At 35.4% G+C, this 15,053-nt stretch overlaps 1 protein-coding gene across 1 annotated transcript in view; it reads left to right on the forward strand.

Moving 5' to 3' along the window:
• Positions 1 to 15,053, forward strand: part of DNAH12 (dynein axonemal heavy chain 12) — a 194,244-nt gene that overhangs the window by 137,478 nt on the left and 41,713 nt on the right. The window contains exons 52-55 of the mRNA XM_057706474.1: positions 1,014 to 1,255; positions 2,259 to 2,406; positions 3,074 to 3,219; positions 14,318 to 14,532. Coding sequence (XP_057562457.1) covers positions 1,014 to 1,255; positions 2,259 to 2,406; positions 3,074 to 3,219; positions 14,318 to 14,532 — 751 coding nt within the window. The remainder of the gene's footprint in view (positions 1 to 1,013; positions 1,256 to 2,258; positions 2,407 to 3,073; positions 3,220 to 14,317; positions 14,533 to 15,053) is intronic.

A 15,053-nucleotide genomic window follows, 5' to 3' on the forward strand; every position in this document is an offset into this window, starting at 1 on the left:
TATATTGATTCTAATGAGGATAATAAAATAAGAAATTTAGAAAATTATTTTTCTCTCAACAAAATGTCACTTTTTCAAGATTTGTTGAGGAAAATTCAATTTTGGTAGTGAAGCTGAACACCAAGGCTTTATTCCTCTTTATATTACTGCTACTGTCTTAATCCCCTCAAGGCAAATGTAAGCCTCAGCTGTCTGTGAAGAAAATCAAAGACTTGGAATAGCAAAAAAAAAAAAAAAAAAAAAAAGGCAGCACATTCATGTATTTTTAAGCATTTGTAATTCCTATTACATGTTTTTCTGATTTTTGCAGTAGTTGAATGGCAACTCCTCATTACTTTGAGATATTTTGCTACATATTATGCTGTTTTTGCTCCATATTGTGACTTTTTTTTATAAATGTATTTATTTATTTATTTCATTGGCTGTGTTGGGTCTTTTTTGCTGTGCATGGGCTTTCTTTAGTTGCGGTGAGTGGGGGCTACTCTTCATTCTGGTGTGTGGGCTCCTCATTGCCATGGTTTCTCTTGTTGCAGCGCATGGGCTCTAGGTGTGTGGGCTTCAGTAGTTGCAGCACATGGGCTCAATAGTTGTGGCTCACAGGCTCTAAAGCGCAGGCTCAATAGTTGTGGCGCACGGGCTTAGTTGTTCCGCGACATGTGGGATCTTCCTGGAGCAGGGCTCGAACCCGTGTCCCCTGCATTGGCAGGCGGATTTTTAACCACTGCACTACCTAGGAAGCCCCAACATATTGTGACATTTTATTAGTTCAGAATAACTTGCCTATTTTATAGATGACAGTTTGTTAGTCCAGAATGATTTCATATAAAACATAGAAATATATTTTACTTTATTTGCATATAAAATATGATTGATTTAAGACATTTAACATTTGTATAATTTATTATTATAAGTAATAAAAATACTTATAATCATAAACATTTAAAATTCATAATTATGTCGATTGTCACTTTTATATAGTTCACATTATAGCTATGTATATTGTTCCCAAACAGGTAGTGGCTCCTAAGAAAGCCCGCTTAACAGAAGCTCAGAAGTCCTTAGCTGAGACAATGGAGCTTTTGAATCAGAAGAGAGCAGAACTAGCAGAAGTAGAACATCATTTGGAAAATTTACAAAGAATATTTCTTGAGAAAACTGAGGAAAAGGCTCGTTTAGAAGACCAGGTGGAACTCTGTGCTAAGAAACTTGAAAGAGCCTCAAAACTAATTGGAGGACTAGGTGGAGAAAAATCGAGGTCAGATTTCTACTCATTTTAACAATATTTTAAAATGTTGGGCTTAAATATGTGACTTTCTTTGGGTGTTAATTATGATTACTCATTTTTAAATGGCTGGTTGAGAATGTGGGACTTTCTTTAAAGCACCTGGCTAGGCTTCTCCTAACAGAATATCAATGTCAAGTATGGTGTTTGCAACTTGCTTTCAAATGTTAAAAAGGAGAGAAAGAGAGAAAGAAGCAAATAAGGCAAATGATAATTTTTAATCTAAGTGGTGAGTATGTGGTGCTCATTGTGCAATTCTTTCCAATTTTATGTATGTTAAAATTTTTCATAATAAAATATTTGGGAGAGAGTAGTGGATATATGGCTCATTTTGTTAAATTTGTTTCAAATAACTGACTTGATATAACAAAGCCAGTTAGCTTTATCCTAATCTATTTATTTATACTGGCCAGCCAACTACCATATTTATTAATTGTATTTGTTGAATGTGTAGCACAGTAAAGTAACATACTTTTGACAGTACTTTATAGAGCAGATTAAATGGTTTTGGAATGTACTTTTTACTGTAAAGTTTTAAATGGAAAAAAAAAATCAACCTTAGCAATACTATGTCAGCTGCTATACAACTTAAATGTAATTTTTGGTAATGAATTGCAAATGTTCCTATGTTTTTCAGGAACAAATAGCAGGGCCACTAGAACAAATCATCCTGGATAAAATTAGACAAAATGCTGGTGGTTTTTTTTGTTTTTGTTTTGCTTATTCTGAAGGAACAAGTCCTGTAAGAAATGCCTAATATTCTAATAATGAAAGGTGGATTATTATATAACATAGATATATATTACAGCATGTTAAAGCTAGAAGGCACCCAACCTCCTTGTCTATAGATAAGCAAGTACCCAACATTTCATGGCATTTTATTATAGAATTTGGACTAGAAGCCCCTGGCCCTTTCAGTTACTATCTTCAATCATTCTCTATGGTGATGCTATTTTGCCTTTGATTAATCTCCCAGATGGTCTCAAGCTGCAGATGACCTTCAGATAGTATATGAAAATTTGACTGGTGATGTCTTAGTATCAGCAGGAGTAATAGCCTACCTTGGTGCTTTCACTTCTGGCTTTCGACAAACATGTACAGAAGATTGGAGTATATTGTGCAAGGTAATGGGTTCTTTTTTTTTTTTTTTTAAATAATGGACCAGCGTGGACTTTTTTTTTTTTTTAATAAATTTATTTATTTATTTTTGGCTGCATTGGGTCTCTGTTGCTGTGCATAGGTTTTCTCTAGTTGTGAGGAGCGGGGGCTATTCTTCGTTGCTATGCATGGGCTTCTCATTGCAGTGGCCTGTCTTGTTGCGGAGCATGGGCTCTAGGTGCACAGGCTTCAGTAGTTGTGGCACTCAGGCTCAGTAGTTGTGGCCCACAGGCTTAGTTGCTCTGTGGCATGTGAGATCTTCCCAGACCAGAGCTCGAACTCGTGTCCCTTGCATTGGCAGGTGGATTCTTAACCACTGCACCACCAGGGAAGTCCCAATGTTTCATAAGTTTCTTTTTAGAACAGTTAAAGTATATGTTGGGGTATTTGGGAGGAAAAGATCATAATAAAAACAGAGAAGGGGAGAAATAACTGAAAATATGGAGTTTTTCTTTTTTTCTTCTTGTTTGATCAGTAAAATACTTCCATAGTCCAACTTTCCATTCAATTTTCTTTCTGTTCTTTCTGAACTATTAAATAATACCTAATGACAAATCAATATTTTAATTTTAACAATACTTCAATCAACAAGATAAAAGAAAACATCAAAAGAAACTTGCTTATTTCTTACAGGAGAAAAAAATCCCGTGTTCAGAGGAGTTCTCATTGAGTAAGACCCTGGGTGATCCAGTAAAAATTAGAGCTTGGAATATTGCTGGGTTGCCTACAGATACTTTCTCCATAGACAATGGAGTGATTGTTAATAACTCCAGGCGTTGGTAAGGAACATAAAGTATTTACTTTTGAATTATTTTATTTGAAAGTTTTCAAACACAGAGAAAAGTTGAAAGGATTTTAGAGTAAGTGCCCGTATAGCCACTACCTCCTAGATCTGGCAATTAACATTTTATTCTTCTTATCCATTCCTCTGTCCATCCATCAACTCATCCTTTTTTGTGTATTTCAACATGTGTTGAAATACTTGGATGTACTTGGATATACTTCCTCCCAAATACTTCAGCATGCATATCATTAAACTAAAGTTCAATATTTGTTTTTTTTTTCTTTTGAGGTAAAATTTACATACAATGAAATATACAAAACTTAAAGCTACATCATTCAGTGAGTCCTAACAAAAGTATGCACTTGTGCAACCCAAACCTCTGTCAAAGTATAAAACATTCTCTTTTGTCTCTTCCCAGTAAACCCCTACCCTTACCCCATAGGAAATTATTATTCTGATTATTTTCCATCACAGGTTAGTTTTGCCTATTCTAGAACTTCATATAAATGCAATCATACTGTATGTGCTCTTTTGTATAATGGTTTTTGCACACAGCATAATCTTACTAATTTTTGTTGCTGAGTAGTATTCCATTACATGGACTATATAACTGCTTAAGCATTTCCCTGTTGATGCACACTTGGGCTGTTTGCAGTTTTTGGCTATTTAATGTATTTATTTTAACTAGGTATTTCTAGACATTTTCATGATACTGTAACAATAATCTGTGCAACTTCATGTGTATCTTTTTCAACTGCTGTCATTGGTAGTGTGATAACTATAAGAGCTTTCCAAATGGTTTTATTGTTATCCTTTTATTTATATCACTTTCAAAAACTTGGGAAATTACTGTCATCTGAGAAATAGTTTCCTGTAAATGGTTATTTAGTCATGCTGTCATCTAATTTAAAAGTCTTTTTTTGGACCCTTATGTCAAACATACTATGATAGATACTACTGAGTTATTATATTCATGAGGCACTATTGTAAGTGCCTTATATCCTTACAAATTCCTATGAGTTAGGTCTTATTATTATTATTCCATTTTATAGATGAGACAACTGAAGCCCAGAGTGATTTAGTAATTTGAAATTTAGTGAGATAACTGAGCTGATGAATGGTGGAATCAGAATTTGAACCCAGGCAATTTAACTTCCAAATCCTTGTTCTTATTTACTATGTTAAGTGAAATGTGGAATAGGATATCACTTTCACTACCTTTAAAACTGTAATGGAAACTTCAGTCTTCTTTTGAAATACAAGATACATTAAAGATACAAGGAAATCTCACATTTTGAAAATTTGAAGTATCGTTTGTTTATATTCTTTGGAAACCTTACTAAATACTTCAAGACATCTAAGTCTCCTTTATATTGATAGTATTATTTTACTGTAATACTGATGTATGTGTTTTGAGTGTTTATCCACTCAAAATTTTACTTGAGAGTGAATATCCTTAGGTTGAAACTTATAGGCAATTAGTAAAATTTATTATAAATTTTTTGGAATTAGCTATTCCAAAAAATGTATTCTCTTGTAGAACAGGGAAAGTTCTGTTTAACAGAATATTAGACCCTGAGTATTAATTCTCTTTTAGAACTCTTTTCTATGCATTTGGTGGCCATTCAGATTTTTTAAATTGCAGTTCAAAAATGCTATTGGGATATCTATAAGGCTTAACTGAAATCCAGGGAAACCAGAGGTTTCAGGATTGTATGTAAATTGAAGGAAAAAATCTGTCATTTTCTAGCAGAAAGATGACTCTTCTAATAAAGTGATATTTCAATGGTGTTACTCCTTTCTACCTGTTATTTTTGGACTGGTTGGGTCAACAGGTCATGGACTGGGTCAGTTTTGAAGGATGAGTCACCATCCTTATAGACCAGACTTCACTTCTTGCTAATAGGGGCCAGTGTGGTCATCTATGGCTATCATCCTTCTTGACACTTGTATAAGTGACCACAGAGGCTTAATCTCCTCTCTCTGCCTCCTAACAGCAGAACCCAGTAATGCAGCTAATGTTCACTCTTTTGGTTACTCACTTTAGAGTATCTTAAGTGTACCTCAGAGAAAAGTTGGGTCAGCAGGCATTTGTAATGTGAAAATTGGTATCTCTCCCAATCAATCTCAATCTCTCTCTCTCTCTTTCTCTTCCCCCCACCCCCACCCCCTTCTGGTGCACGCTCATGCATGTACTGTAGGACCTGTTTTCTGTGTTTTCCTCTGCATGGCTGCTTCATTTGAGTATATGCTAATTCTGTTCTTCTGTGCACATGCCCATTCCCTAATGAAGCCTTAGTTCCTAAGTTCACAAAACATCAGTTGAGTAATATACATTAACCAGAACCGTTAAGTACAACTTCAAATTTCTATGAGAGAAAAATCTGATTAGTCTAGCATGGGACAAATATCCACCCTATGTCTTGTCATCTATGGCTGGGGGCCAAGCCATTATAGTAATACACATGGGTAGGTCAAGAGTATAATTCTCAGAAAAAGTCATGAACTGGGAAAGCAGTTTACAATTAGGACTCTGTTGCTTGCTTCTTTTTGCATCTTTGGATGTTATGAATGGCAAGGATCTAATTTTATTTATTTATTTTGTAGTGATAACCATGTACCTCAGCAGTGTTTATTGAGTTATCCTTCCTTTCCTCACTGATTTGTGATGCTATCTTTTTCCCTTCAGTCTTCGTTTAGTAAGGACTTGTGAATTGGTGTGAAAATGTCTTTGTTTTTCTACTCACTTTATTGTTTCTTTAATTTTATGTCAGGTTTATTGAGATATGATATATACAATAAAATTCACCCTTTTAGGTGCAGTGTTTATGAATTTTGACTAAGGCCTATGGTCATATGATCCCTGCCACAATCAAGATGCAGAACATCACCAATCATTTGAAGCTTTCAAATGGAAGGGATTACATGACTTTTTTTTTCTATTTTTTAAAATAGAGATATAATTGACCTAATTCTCACTTGTAATCACAGTATTTAGATCATTTATACTTAATGGAATTATTGGTACATTTAGATTTAAATCTACCATCTTGCTAGTTTTTTTCTGTTTGTCTCATCTGTTCTTTGTTCCTTTTATCTTCTTTTTCCACCTGGCTTTGGATTAATTGAATTTTTTTATGATTCTATTTTATCTCCACTATTTGCTTATTGGTTATATATTCCCTATTTTTAGTGTTTGCTCTAGAGTTTACAATATACATCTTTAATTTCTGAATACCTTCAAATAACAATATACTGCTACACATACAGTTTAAAAATCTTTCAACAGTGTAGTTCCGATGTCTCTCTCCTATTTATTGTGCCATTATTGTATATTTTATTTTTCATATATCATAAATCCCACAATACATTGTTATTATTTTTGCTTTAGACAGTAATTATGTTAGAGTGATTAAATACAAGAAAAATGTCTTTTATGTTTATGTTCATTTTTTCCCCATTTTTGGGCTTCTTTTTGAGTTTTTATTTGTTTGTTTTTGTTTTTTGGCTGTGCCACATGGCTTGCAGGATCTTAGTTCCCCAACCAGGAATTGAACCCAGGTCACGGCAGTGAAAGTGCCGAGTCCTAACACACTGGGCTGCCTTAGACTTTTTCATTCCTTTTTGCTTCTGTCTGGTTTCATATTCCTTCTGCCTGACAAATATTTTTCAACACTTCCTGTGTATAGGTCTATCGGAAATTAATTCACTCAACTTTTTTTTTTCCTTTATTTCATCTTCATTTTGAAAGATTTTTTTTTTTTTTTTTTTTGCTGGGTTTAGAATTCTGAGTTGCCAGTTTTTTGGATTCTTTTGGTTTTGCTTTTTTCCTTTAAAAATGTCACTCCATAGTTTCTAGTCTGCATAGTTTCTGATAGAAGTCTGCTCTAAGTCTAATTTTAATTCCTTTTTCTGTAATGTCTTTTTTTTCCTCTGACAACCTTCAAATTTTTTTCTGTTTTTAGTTTCCAGCAGTTTGATTGTGATGTATCTAGGAGGGGGGTGTGTGTGTTTGTGTGTGTGTGTGTATGTGTGTGTGTATGTTTTCATCTTGGTAGTTCTCCTAATTGAGTTTCTCTGAGCGTCTCAGATCCACTTCATTTTACCCCTCTTCTCTATCTGGCAAGAAAACTTACATTTGTGAGTCTTTTTGATATTGTCCCAAAGCTATTGGATGCTCTGTTCTGCCTTTAACCACTCTTTTTTCTTTTTGAGTTTCAGGCTAGATAATTTCCATAAAACTATCTTAAAGTTAATAAATATATTAGCTGATTCTCTCCTTAGTTGTGTTGAGTCTACGCGGCCCATGAAAGAAATTCTTTAGATTTGACCTATTTTTTATTTCTAGTATTTCCATTTAACTCTTTTTTATAGTTCATCTCTCTGCTGAAGATCATCTTTTGAGGCATGTTTTCCACCTTTTCCACTAGCTGTTTTACATTTTAATCACAGGTATTTTAAAAATACCTATCTAATATTTCCAACATTTGTGTCACCTTTGAGTATGTTTCTGTTAGTTTCTTTGTCTCTTGAGAATGTTTTGAGGTTTTTTCCTTGTTTATTTAAGTATCTCATAATATTTGATTGAATGCCAGATATTATTGGTCTAACAGTAGGGACTGAGCTAACTGGTATTAACTCCTGGAAATGGGCATACCTCTTCTTCTAACACACCATTAGTGCAGAGGTTTGAGTCAGTCTAATCATCAGTTGAACTAGGTTTGGGTTTTGTTGTTACTATGGTAAAGTTTAGGGGACCAGAGGCTTCAACTTAATATAGCTATGGGTCTATGCTGAGTATGAGGGGTAGCTTTCTGGAGTGTTTTTCTCAGTGTTAGAGTTTTACCTTCAGCTTTCAACTGTTCCTGAATGCCCATGACACAAAGGGGTCTGACTCTATTTTTGCTGTTCCCCTAGAGGTAGCTATTGTTTGGTGCTCCATGTTAGGTTGTTTTGGGGGCAGAGTGGTAGTTCTCTGTTTTTCTGATTCTTAGTGTTAAGAAGGCCCTGTGCATATGCGCCTTCAGAGTAGGACATTTTCAGCTTTTCTGCCCCTCCTTCCTATGACAGCTAAATTCTGCATTCTACCTTGGTTGGTCTTGAATAGGAGTTTCACACCCCTCTCCTAGCAATTTCTACTTAGTAAAGATTGGTAAAAGTATAATGTTCTTAACCCAAGACATTTTTCTACCTCCCCTCAGGGGCTGAGTTTTTCTTTTGCTCTTGCCCCAGCTACAATGTGTATTTTGTCCTTACTTCTTCCAGGCTTCCCATGAGTGTTATTGGCTCAATATATGTCAGTTTCCCAGCTGGAGTTTCCTGTCATGTATATAATATAAATTTGCATTTTGAGCCTGCATGAACTGTAGACCCATGGTTACAGATTCTCAGGGGACTTTGTCCAAGCTGGAGGTGAAACAGGAATCAGAACACTTGCTTCTCGTCTCCTTATGATTAGAGTTGGATTTTTTCCAGTGATTTCACTAAGGCTTTTGTGGGTTTAAGGTTAATACAGAGGTCTCAGTTTTAGCTTCCTGCCACATATGAGCTCAAGGAGCCCTTAGATTATTAGTACTGACACTCTCCCCAAGGCTAGCTATCATTTCAGCTCAGACACCTAGTGTTCTGGAGTCCAGCTTTGTCTGTGTTTCTGGCACCTGTGTTTTCCTGTATGTATGTATGTATATTTTAAATGTACATCACCTGTGTATTTTTAAAATGTCATATTTTATCCACCAGTACTAGGTAGCAGGAGGATTTCTAGGTTATTTAGCCAGTAGTGCTTCTGGAACCACAGTTGATTATTAATCAGCCCTTGTTGTGCTTGCTCAAAATTTCTAAAAGTTTGTCTGTTTATAATATTGTACAGTAGTTGAGAGTAGTGCAGACTCTGGTATCAGGATATTTGAAGTCAAATTTTCCTCTTTCATTTTCTATCTTGAGATTTTGGTAACCCTCTTCACCTATCACCGCCTCAGGTGCCCCATCTATAAATGGGGATAAGAGTAACTCCTACCTCATAGGAGTATTGTGAGAAAGTACTTAGCACATGGTAAGCATTCAGTAAATGTTAGTTTTTAAAAATAATTATCATCTTCAAATACCTCATTTTAGTGTCTGTATCTCAAATTATGACTTTGCTTACTTTTTTAACCACAATGAATCTACTTACTGTTCTGCTTTATTATTGTTTACTAATACAACACTGGCTACTTAACAGCAAAACTTTGTTTTCCCCAAAATTATACCTCTGTCAAAAGCATAGATTGATAATGATTTTTCCTTCAGACTGCCCAAGGATCTCAAATGTAGACGAGCATTACTTTCATACCTACAGTCAGGTACACATGGAATACAAGTACCTTGACATGGCCTTGTTTCTCTGATGGATACAACAACTTTCCAATTTTATTTGTAATACTCACATAAAATTTTATTAAGTAGGAGTTGGATTTCTTTTAGGATAAACAAGATCTCTAATTATTGCCTTACTGAGAATATTGATTGATTTAGATTTTACCAAGAACATTCATAAGCATTAAAAATCTTAATTTACAGAAATTGTTACTTTTTGCAGGGGAATTAACAAATACCATATTTATTGTTACTTTTTGCAGGGGAATTAACAAATACCAATAGTAAGGATATATAAGGAAGAAAAAAAAATGTCCCTTTAAACAGGGCCTTGAAAGATACTAAAAGCATCTAGTCTAATTACTAGGCAACTTTTAAGCAATTGTGTGCAAAATAACTTTCTCATTTCCAGAACACTTTTTCTGTTTGCTGTGATAGCAAAAGTAAATTTTAACTAGTGTCTGGACTTTTTGTGCTTTCAATAGATTTCAGCACAATTAGAACAGAGAAAGAAAACAACCAGTCAGCTAGTATTGGATTGTTTTGTCTTTTGGAAAGAAAAGAAAATAAATGAACAGTTATCCGGGAGTAGTTGTTTTAAGAGCTTATTTTTAGACAAAGGGAAAGGGGATTTTTATCCCTAGAAGCTGTTGAAACAGAATGAGAATGTTTGGGAAAGCCAAAGTGACATGGAATGTAAACTCCCCTTTCTTTGCTAATATTTTTTAAAGGTAATTTAATGCACTGTACTAAGTACAAAAGGAACCTAGGACAGTCAGCATCATCACTGAAGAAGAGGAAAGCACGTCATATTTTTATTCTCTGAAACCATGAATCATATGTTCTTTTTTTTTTAAATTTATTTTTTTTGGGGGTACACCAAGTTCAATCATCTGTTTTTATACACATATCCCCATATTCCCTCCCTCCTTCGACTCCCCCCCCCACCCTCCCTCGAGTCCCACCCACCCTCCCCGCCCCAGTCCTCTAAGGCATCTTCCATCCTCGAGTTGAACTCCCTTTGTTATATAACAACTTCCCACTGGCTATCTATTTTACAGTTGGTAGTATATATATGTTTGTGCTACTCTCTCACTTCGTCTCAGCTTCCACTTCACCCCCCGCTCCCCCCAAACCTCGAGTTCTACAGTCCGTTCTCTGCATCTGCGTCCTTCTTCTTGTCTTGTCACTGAGTTCATCAGTACCATTTTTTAAAAATTTTATTTATTTATTTATTATTTTTTGGGGGGTACACCAAGTTCAATCATCTGTTTTTGTACACATATCCCCGTATTCCCTCCCTTCCTTGACTCCCCCACCTCGAGTCCCCCCCACCCTCCCCGCCCCAGTCCTCTAAGGCATCTTCCACCCTCGAGTTGGACTCCCTTTGTTATACAACAACTTCCCACTGACTATCTATTTTACAGTTGGTAGTATATATATGTCTGTGCTACTCTCTCGCTTCGTCTCAGCTTCCCCTTCACCCCCTGCCCCCTCCCAAACCTCGAGTTCTCCAGTCCATTCTCTGTATCTGCATCCTTGTTCTTGTCACTGAGTTCATCAGTACCATTTTTAGATTCCGTATATGTGAGTTAGCATACAATATTTGTCTTTCTCTTTCTGACTTACTTCACTCTGTATGACAGACTGTAGTTCTATCCACCTCATGACATATAGCTCCATCTCATCCCTTTTTATAGCTGAGTAGTATTCCATTGTATATATATGCCACATCTTCTGTATGCATTCATTTGTTGATGGGCATTCAGGTTGCTTCCATGTCCTGGCTATTGTAAATAGTGCTGCAATAAACATTATGGTACAAGTTTCTTTTGGGATTATGGTTTTCTTTGGGTATATGCCCAGGAGTGGGATTACTGGATCATATGGTCGTTCTATTTGTAGTTTTTTAAGGAACCTCCAAATTGTTTTCCATAGTGGTTGTACCAACTTACATTCCCACCAACAGTGCAGGAGAGTTCCCTTTTCTCCACATCCTCTCCAACATTTGTTGTTTCCAGATTTTGTGATGATGGCCATTCTGATCGGTGTGAGGTGATACCTCATTGTGGCTTTGACTTGCATTTCTCTGATGATGAGTGATGTTGAGCATCTTTTCATGTGTTTGTTGGCCATCTGTATGTCTTCTTTGGAGAAATGTCTATTTAGGTCTTGCGCCCATTTGTGGATTGGGTTATTTGCTTTTTTGGTATTAAGCTTCATGAGCTGCTTGTATATTTTGGAGGTTAATCCTTTGTCCGTTGTTTCATAGGCAATTATTTTTTCCCATTCTGAGGGTTGCCTTTTAGTCTTGTTTATGGTTTCTTTCGCTGTGCAAAAGCTTTTAAGTTTCATTAGGTCCCATTTGTTTATTCTTGATTTTATTTCCCTGATTCTAGGAGGTGGGTCCAAAAGGATCTTGCTTTGATGTATGTCATAGAGTGTTCTGCCTATGTTTTCCTCTAGGAGTTTTATAGTGTCTGGCCTTCCATGTAGGTCTTTAATCCATTTGGAGTTTATTTTTGTGTATGGTGTTAGGAAGTGTTCTAATTTCATTCTTTTACATGTTGCTGTCCAATTTTCCCAGCACCACTTATTGAAGAGGCTGTCTTTTTTCCATTGTATATTCGTGCCTCCTTTGTCAAAGATAAGGTGCCCATATGTGTTTGGGCTTACTTCTGAGTTCTCTATTCTATTCCATTGATCTTCCTTTCTATTTTTGTGCCAGTACCATACTGTCTTGATCACTATGGCCTTGTAGTATAGTTTGAAGTCAGGAAGCCTGATTCCACCAACTCCATTTTTCCTTCTCAAGATTGCTTTGGCTATTTGGGGTCTTTTGCGTTTCCATACAAATCGTAAGATTTCTTGTTCTAGTTCTGTGAAAAATGCCATTGGTAATTTGATCGGGATTGCATTGAATCTGTAAATTGCTTTGGGTAGTACAGACATTTTCACGATGTTGATTTTTCCAATCCAGGAACATGGTATATCCCTCCATCTGTTTGTGTCATCTTTGATTTCTTTCATCAATGTCTTAAAGTTTTCTGCATACAGATCTTTTGCCTCCTTAGGCAGGTTTATTCCTAGGTATTTTATTCTTTTTGTTGCAGTGGTGAATGGGAGAGTTTCCTTAATTTCTCTTTCTGCTCTTCCGTTGTTAATGTATAGGAATGCAAGAGATTTCTGTGCATTAATTTTGTATCCTGCTACTTTACTAAACTCATCAATGAGTGTTAGCAGTTTTCTGGTAGAGTCTTTAGGGTTTTCTATATATATTATCATGTCATCTGCAAAGAGTGACAATTTTACTTCTTCTTTTCCAATTTGGATTCCTTTTATTTCATTTTCTTCTCTGATTGCTGTGGCTAAAACTTCCAAAACTATGTTGAATAATAGTGGTGAGAGTGGACACCCTTGTCTTGTTCCTGTTCTTAGAGGGAATTCTTTCAGTTTTTCCCCATTTGGAACGATGTTGGCTTTTGGTTTCTCATGTATGGCTTTTATTATGTTGAGGTAATTTCCTTCTATGCCCATTTTCTGGAGAGCTTTTATCATAAATAGATGTTGAACTTTGTCAAAAGCTTTTTCTGCATCTATTGAGATGATTATATGGTTTTTACCCTTCAATATGTTGATATGATGTATCACATTGATTGATTTGCGTATATTGAAGAATCCTTGCCTTCCAGGGATAAACCCCACTTGATCATGGTGTATGATTTTTTTAATGTGCTGTTGGAGTCTGTTAGCTAGTATTTTGTTGAGGATTTTTGCATCTATATTCATCCATGATATTGGTCTGTAATTTTCTTTTTTTGTGACATCTTTGCCTGGTTTTGGTATCAGGATGATGGTAGCCTCATAGAATGAGTTTGGGAGCGTTCCGCCTTCTGCAATATTTTGGAAGAGTTTGAGAAGGATAGGTGTTAGCTCTTCTTTAAATGTTTGATAGAATTCGCCCGTGAATCCGTCTGGTCCTGGGGCTTTTGTGTGTTGGGAGATTTTTAATCACTGCCTCAATTTCCATACTTGTGATTGGTCTGTTCATGGTTTCTATTTCTTCCTGGTTCAGTCTTGGAAGATTGTATTTTTCTAAGAATGTATCCATTTCTTCCAGGTTATCCAATTTATTGGCATATAGTTGCTTGTAGTAGTCTCTCATGATCTTTTGTATTTCTGAGGTGTCCGTTGTTACTTCTTTTTCATCATATGTTCTTAAACACAAAGTTTTTACCATACTTACACTGAAAAAATTCCTAAATAGATCTCAAATATATACTCAACTACACTTGGAAACTTAGTTTATGGTTCTACTCATAATCTAAGGAAATCCATTATAGGCTAGTGGATCTCTTATTTTAAATTTTTATCAAACACATAGGATTATTTTTTATGTTATGTTAATAGATGGCATGTATTAAAATTACCATGAAGACAGTGTGTTATATTGGAAAAAGCACAGCTCTTTGTCCTACTTCTCACACTGAACTAGCTTTTTAACTTTAAAACATTGGGCAAAGTATTCCCTGGGACTGAATTTCTTCATTTCAAAAGTAAATGAAAATAAAACTCCTTTTTACTTTTTTCTCACAGGACTTTTGTGAAGATTAATCCTGGTAATGTATGTGAAACACTTTGTACAGATTGATGGTGATGTTCATTATTTAAATTATATAATTTCAAAGAAATCTCAACATCTATTTATTCCCCTCAGAATATTTCTTATTATATTCTAGGCCTTTAATGATTGACCCCCAGGGTCAAGCTAATAAGTGGATCAAAAACTCCGAGAAAGAAAATCAGCTTAGTGTTATTAAGCTGTCAGATTCAGACTATATGAGAACACTGGAAAACTGTATTCAATTTGGAACTCCACTTCTATTAGAAAATGTTGGTGAAGAATTGGATCCATCTTTGGAGCCTTTACTGCTTAGACAAACTTTTAAACAAGGTAGAAGTCAATTGATATTTGTTGGTAGAACTGAAAGATAATTGGATTATCTTTGAGGCATATCTTTGAGGCAAGAAAACCACTACATAATTTTAATAATAATGTTAGTAACGTAGCGTAGAACTTCTGTGTCATTGTTATGCATGAAAGGAAATTTGAAACAAGTATCAGATATTCTAAAGTAAATACCTTCCTTGCCTTTGCTTCATTGCTTAATCACTGTTATCTAGACTTGTTCAGTAGAGAACATAAAGAAGTTGAAGCTCGCCTGAAATTCCTTTATCTTGTGACCAAGGACCACGTAAAGTCCATTACTATGAATAGTAATGGTTAATGTGGACCAGAGTTGACTTTAGGTGAACATTGCCCACTGTATATCTCTCTGCTTATAAAAATTTTATCTCTGTCAGTCTCTAGTACTTTTAAGAGCCTTAGTCATGTAATAGCCTTCTTGATTTAGAAGGCTCCATGACAACCAGAGAAAATGTCTTATACTATCCCAGAATTAATGAGTCCTGCTG

Source organism: Hippopotamus amphibius, chromosome 13, assembly GCF_030028045.1.
Source record: "Hippopotamus amphibius kiboko isolate mHipAmp2 chromosome 13, mHipAmp2.hap2, whole genome shotgun sequence".
In the NCBI taxonomy this organism is placed as follows: domain Eukaryota; kingdom Metazoa; phylum Chordata; class Mammalia; order Artiodactyla; family Hippopotamidae; genus Hippopotamus; species Hippopotamus amphibius.